The sequence below is a fragment of the Leptonychotes weddellii genome, chromosome 8, assembly GCF_054177405.1.
Source record: "Leptonychotes weddellii isolate Sample4059 chromosome 8, ASM5417740v2, whole genome shotgun sequence".
Lineage (NCBI taxonomy): Eukaryota > Metazoa > Chordata > Mammalia > Carnivora > Phocidae > Leptonychotes > Leptonychotes weddellii.
The window spans coordinates 54,550,337-54,556,665 of NC_138376.1; the positions used below are offsets into that span (position 1 = coordinate 54,550,337).

Genomic DNA, 6,329 nt, shown 5'->3' on the forward strand with positions numbered 1-6,329 from the left:
GAATTGGGGAAGAGCATTTGCCGAGGTTCTTGTGGGAGGTTTGGGGGAAACACGGAGGGTGGCCCTTCTTTTCTGTGGAAGGATGGGATACATGGTGGAGACTCAATGGTAGCGCCCAGTTATCCAACTTTGGAATTGAAACTAGTTGTGAAATTCTCCAATTGATGTTTTTTCAGCAAATGGAGAATATTTTAAACATTCAAGAAACAAAGATTAAGTCTATGTACATTTTTTTGTGGCAAGCAACTTATTTAGGAGGGGGACATTTTCTTTTTTTTTTTTTTAAGATTTTATTTATTTATTTGAGAGAGAGAGAATGAGAGAGAGCGAGTACGAGAAGGGGGAGGGTCAGAGGGAGAAGCAGACTCCCTGCTGAGCAGGGAGCCCCATGTGGGACTCGATCCCGGGACTCCAGGATCATGACCTGAGCTGAAGGCAGTCGCTTAACCAACTGAGCCACCCAGGCGCCCCAGGAGGGGGACATTTTCAAATGAAAATACGGGAGAGGTCAGAAATAATAAAAACCTTACCAACCCGGTTTTGAAGATCCTAAGATTAAAGAATATATGATAATAAACAATATTTAAAAATAAAATGAAGTTAAAAAATCATGAAGAAATTTGAAAATAGAACGTGTTTTTAAAAATTGTAAAAATAAAAATCTTTTATGTTGTATGGTAGGTTTACTATAGTGCTGTAGGTACTTTATATAGTTTTTTAAAAATACTAGCTTATGCTATAAAATTTGCCCCAAAATATTAGCTTATACAGTAAAATTAGATGCTATATGCTCAACATTTTAAAACATTGAGACACATTACAAAGGCAAGCTTCTCTTTGTGTTTTTGTAGTTTTTAATCAAGCCCACAGTAAATCTCTTTTCAGGAGTTCTAATGGGCTTTGCTTGAATGCATAGAAAATGATACTCGAAAATAAACTATCAAGGAGCTTAAACGAGCCTCAATTTCAAGTCTTTCCTGTTCCAGGAAGAGAGTCGAGTGTGCTTGGGGTTGCAGTGTGCAGCTGTGGTCTGCTCCCCGCTCCCCGCTCCCCCCTCCTTGGGGTTGCAGCGATGGCTAGCTGCGGGCGGGGGCCACAGTGCGGGGAAGGCGTTGTTCTTCTCGTGGATTTGGTTAGCCGCGTGGGCCCCTCCTGAGCATTTCAGTTGTTTCTTGCAAAGAAAAATAAAACTGTGTGAAGAATGGAAAACTCTGAGACATGTACTGAAGCGGTCTTAAGGTTTGGCAGAGTAAATGTTTCTCAACAAGGGATCCGTGTAAACTGATGTCTGCCTCTGCACAGGGAGACAAGCGGTGAGGAGTTACAACTCGGAAGTGAAGCTGTCCTCTTGCGACCTCTGTGGGGACGTCCGCGGATGTGGGCCTTGCGAGAGAGGAGCTACAGCTTCCCTTTACCCCGCTCCAGTCACTGTGGGGCTCGGTGTCACGCTGCTGTTCCCTTTGCAGGGTTGGCTGTGATTCCTTTTTTCAGGACTCCATGTAACATCGACATTTCCAGAAGTCACACGTCTTGTTTTCATGCTCAAGTATCACTTCTATTTTTGAAAAATGATTTTTTTTTCTTTTTATGGGGTTGTGGGGGATGGTGCACAAACAGGTCCTAGGACGTACAGGTGCACAGATGTCTTCACCTGACTTCTGTGTAGAACAGAAAATCAGAGTTCTGCAGTCGTGCGTCTTTATTCTCCCCCTCTTAAAAATCGTTCAGGAGTGTTTCATGAAGGTGTTGTTTTCCCCAGAATAAATGTGTTATTTTAGATTATTCTTTTTATTTTCTAGAAGAAATGAACCTAGGTTCTTAAGCATTACTATACACCAGGGTTGGCTTTAGCATTAAAGACAGATGTTTGGGAACTGGGAGAAAGCAACCAGAAGGAGGAGCTTGCTCTGTTCCCTTCCCCCATCCACCCACCCCTGCCCTCTGCCCCGCCTCACCCCCAGTGGTCTCAGTATATCCTTCTTAATTGGATAGCACTTCTTCCTTTTTAGTCGGGGTGATTTTTTTTTTTTTAAAGTGAAGTGGTGTTTTTTTTTTCACTCCAATTATAATCTCATCCCCCAACCTTTACCCTTCCTGTTTTTCTTCTGGAGAGAAGGAGAGAGGGAATGTGTCATTCAGAGCTTGAGGAGTGTACAGAAAACTGCCCTAAGGAGGAGTCCTGGGTGCACTGCCCTCCCTCTCACTTCCTCAGCCCCGCACATTGGCTCTGGTTCAGGGATGCGAGTCAGAGGGCATGGCAGTATGTGCCTTGGGTGATTTAGACTAGAAGATCCTAGGCCAGAAGATGCAGCTTTGTTGGTAACGGGGGACGATTAACCAGGGCACAACAAGATCCTGTCGAAGACAGGACGTGGCAGGCAGACCTCCCTGTGGTCTGGCAAAGAAGCTGGGGCTTGACAGGGACCGAGAGAGGTAAACATGACTGCTGACCTCAAGTATGGTAGGGGGTTGCCCGGGGTCCTGTAGAAGCTTTCCTAGACTCAGGTGTCTGAGTGCAAAGAGCCAGCTGTCTGGTGACATCTAATGCTTGTGTGAATCTTTAAGATATCTGAACTTTGAGCACCTGGATAAATGGTTACCCTGTATTCTGAAGGGTAATATTCATTTATCTGGGTGAAATTTTTAAGAAAAATTAAAAAAAAAAATTCCTTTCCTTCCACCTCCCTCCTTTTCCTCCTTTCTCTCTTCTTTGTTTCTTCCCTTCCTTCTTCCTTTCTTCTTTTCCTTCTAAATACATTGAAATATTTTAGATATATCAAAAATAAACTAAAGATCTCCTACTAAATCTAGAAATGGTTTAATTTTGCTCCTTAATTCCATTGCACTTCTCTCAAGTGAACATGGAAAAAATAATTCCCATGAGCTCCAAAAAGTCTGCATTACAGTATTTAAACTGTTTAAAAAAATAAATCCATCAAAAATAAGGGATGCAAATAATATCTTTTAAAGTTAAATTTTAAAACTTTTTTTTTCTTATCTTAGTGAATTTTAAGAAATTATAGTGGAGTGGGTGTTCATATATTGCTTTTGGATATTTTGAATACCAAGGGAGGAGTTACCAACATTCGGTGTTATAAAGCTTGAAACCTAGATGTAGAAAATAGATCCTCAGAGAGTGGTATGGAGAGGGAGAAGTTAAATATCAAATAAATAATCTTTTTTATTTACTTTTAAGCAGGTATAAGTTTGTAGTTCTGTTACACCTTTGAAACAGTCTGATCGAAAAATAGCATTTGTTACGTTTGGGCCTTCAGGTATGGTATTTTCGGCCTTTATATCCTAGGACTTCTTTCTAGGAAAATATTTTCTGATGAAGTTGGGGGAGGGTGTTGACAAAGGGTGTCCTCCTCGCCTGCCTCGCCCAGGGAACCTTATACCGACCATTGGTACCTTATATTCTTCAGTAAATAACTTATATACTGAACTGCTAGTGGAGTATATTGGGAAACACTAGAATGGAAAGGTCAGTGGAAGATAGCTTGTATCTTTCTTAGGCCATATTTCCTCATTTAAAAACTAGAACCAATACTTTTTTGTGAAGTACTTTAGGTTTTCAGATTAACAAGTCATCTTGTAACTCTTCTTGTAATGCATCTCTTTTTATTATACATTTCTTAAAAGTGGAGAAGGAGGAGGTGGAGGAGGAGGAGAAAGTCAGTCGGCTATGCTTCATGGGGCATGGGCTGTGGGGATGCCTTGTCTTCGTCCTCCTGCATATCCTTCATATCTTTCTTGGAGTACTGGCTTTGTTACCAGCAGTGGGGTTGCATTAAAAGTGATTAAAAAGCCACAGGCAGAAGGGAAAAGGAAGACATGTAGTAGTAATAATAGTAGAGACTATTTTCTTTTCTGCATATGCTATGAATAATAGTATTAAAAAACCTCATTTTACCTTTAAGTTTGCTCATGCTGAGATTCTTCCATTAGAATGCCATCCATTTCATTTCCTGAGATAAACTAATTTGAAATCTACCCTTTTCTTTCACCGAGTGGGAACCTTATTAAGACACCAGCGTCTACCACTTGCAGTTTTGACTGGCCAGTGGTTCCAGAGACTGAATCACTAGTAGCCAAACAATTCAAAGACAGAACAACACTTTTATATTTGGTTTCCCCGCCTACTACATTCAGTTAGAATTCTAAAAAAGATATGAAGGCAACTAACGATTTGTTTGCTGTATCTATGAGTTCAGAAAAAAACATGCCCGGTGAACGAAATGCTTTTTTTTTTAATTGTATTACTCTATTGTACTTTATGTTTTTCAAAACACTGTAACAGTAGTATCTTTGGTTTAGTATTTTGGGTATAGTATAATCTGAGGAGTGTTGTGCTAATATGAAATCCAGATATACATCTATTACCTAACAGCTTGTTACTTTAAATATGCAATATCATATTCTACACATGGGGATTTTCAGAATTGTAGATCGCATAGTTCTCCCTGCTCCCATCCTTTTGAGCCTGGGTATAGTTATTTTTTTAAAAACTTATTGTTTAGCCCTAATTTCTCTTTATGTAAAATATAGTTATAAATAGTCTGGCAATATAATACCAATATCTTTGATATAATTCAATTATTTAATTCAACATTTCTGGCTGTCCGATGACATTTAAAGAAAATTGGAGCTATCATTTTTCTTTGTCATTTTTAGAACAAGGTAGTTTATTAACCTGCTGGCCTGTCATCTGGAGTTTTTTGTAACAGCCTTACTCTTTGTTCATTTGCTCTATTGAAGTTTAGTACTGATTTCTGTAGAAATACGTTGTACATACCTACTTGACAAGGTTTCTTAAGGTGAAGACAGTACTTATTCGAGTTTGCCGAGTGGCAAACCATGGGTCCAGATGCCATTATAGATTCTTGGGGGCATCATTTTCTTGCACAGTAGAAGTCTGAGACACTTATAGTAAGTGAACTTACTCTTGGGTTAACTTCAGAACCTATTCTACTCTTGGTAGAGGCTTCTGTTAGACAGAAGAGTATATTCCTCATTTTCCTTTGTTTTCAGACTCCAATAAAGCATAGCACTTCTAAGAACTTAAAAATTTCATATCTATCAAATGATATTTATGTTAATAGGAAATATCTTAAGTTACATTGGGAGTAATCTGAGGTGCAATTATTTTTATCACTGCTTTGAATAGAGGACTGTTATCCTACTTTCTTCCAGAAACTAAGCAGTAAATATACATTTTTAATGAAGTATGCATTAGTGAGAGTAGGCTTGTTTCAAAACTATTTCTAGCCAGTGTATTTTTGTCTGCCTCATCAAAACACAGTGCCACATTGTATCATTCCATAAAATGTCATTTTCATTTCAGTTATTGTCACCCAGGAAAATAGATAGTTTGTAGATGATTTCTGAGATTTTCACTTCAAAGGACACTTACACATTGGTATGTGCATATCTCTGTAATAAGGATGAATGAGATTGATAGACGTGTGGCTTCATATTTAAGAATAATTTTATCTCATGTTGTCATGAGGCTACGATTTACCACTCTTCTGCCCAGTGCATTGAATTCGTGGTAGAGGGTAGTGACATGTTCCATTTGTAGATCTTTACGATTTATCTTTGATAGCTTCAGTAGAATGTGGCTCTATTTTGGTCCTTCCTAGCTTTCCGTTTTGGATTTTAGTAGGGTACAGCTGATTTGGTAGAGTCAATTTATTTTCTACACAGGAAGCTTTATAAAATTTTATTCATGAATCCCCTATTTTAAGAATCTCTTCTGCATATGAGAAGAATACTGTTGAAATAAAGTATTATTTTCCCCCAGATTAAAGCATTATATGTTGATCAAAGTGATTCTGAAAGTTTAAATTTTAAATGTTAGAATGTTATGTTATTGTTAATTGTATTCTGTTATATATTCAGTAGGAAATCCTGGTTCATCAATAAAAATTAAAATTCCCGTCTATTATTATCCGTGTTCTTTTTATTTTAGTTTCAGTGACATCTATAGCACATCCCCTTTACCTACACGTATTTAATTGTGAGAAATGGGATTGTTGGAGAGTGGGTTTATTGTGTTACAGGAGTTTGACATGAGTGAGGTGGAAGGAACAACCACCAACCTGCTTCACCTCCCTCCTTATGCTTTGCTTTTTGGGTTGGAGTGGGGTCTGTGGAGAGGTAAGTGACGTACCAGTAAAAAATGGAGGTGAGGACTCACTCAACTTGTAGAAATTACATAGAACGCACAGTTCGTGTACACAGGAAAATGGGGGTGTGGATTGTTGTCTCTGGGTGGGTCCCTTTGAGTCTGAGGTCATCTCTAATTCTCACGATGGACTAGAGGTGGT

The 6,329-nt window shown here is 38.8% G+C and overlaps 1 protein-coding gene across 1 annotated transcript in view; it reads left to right on the forward strand.

Annotated features, from left to right (window-relative positions):
• The window catches only part of CD109 (CD109 molecule), a 113,999-nt gene extending 108,057 nt beyond the window's left edge, over nucleotides 1-5,942 (forward strand). Inside the window, exon 33 of the mRNA XM_081828545.1 lies at nucleotides 1,303-5,942. Coding sequence (XP_081684671.1) covers nucleotides 1,303-1,478 — 176 coding nt within the window. The 3' untranslated portion in view covers nucleotides 1,479-5,942. The remainder of the gene's footprint in view (nucleotides 1-1,302) is intronic.
• The last annotated feature ends 387 nt before the right edge of the window (nucleotides 5,943-6,329 follow it).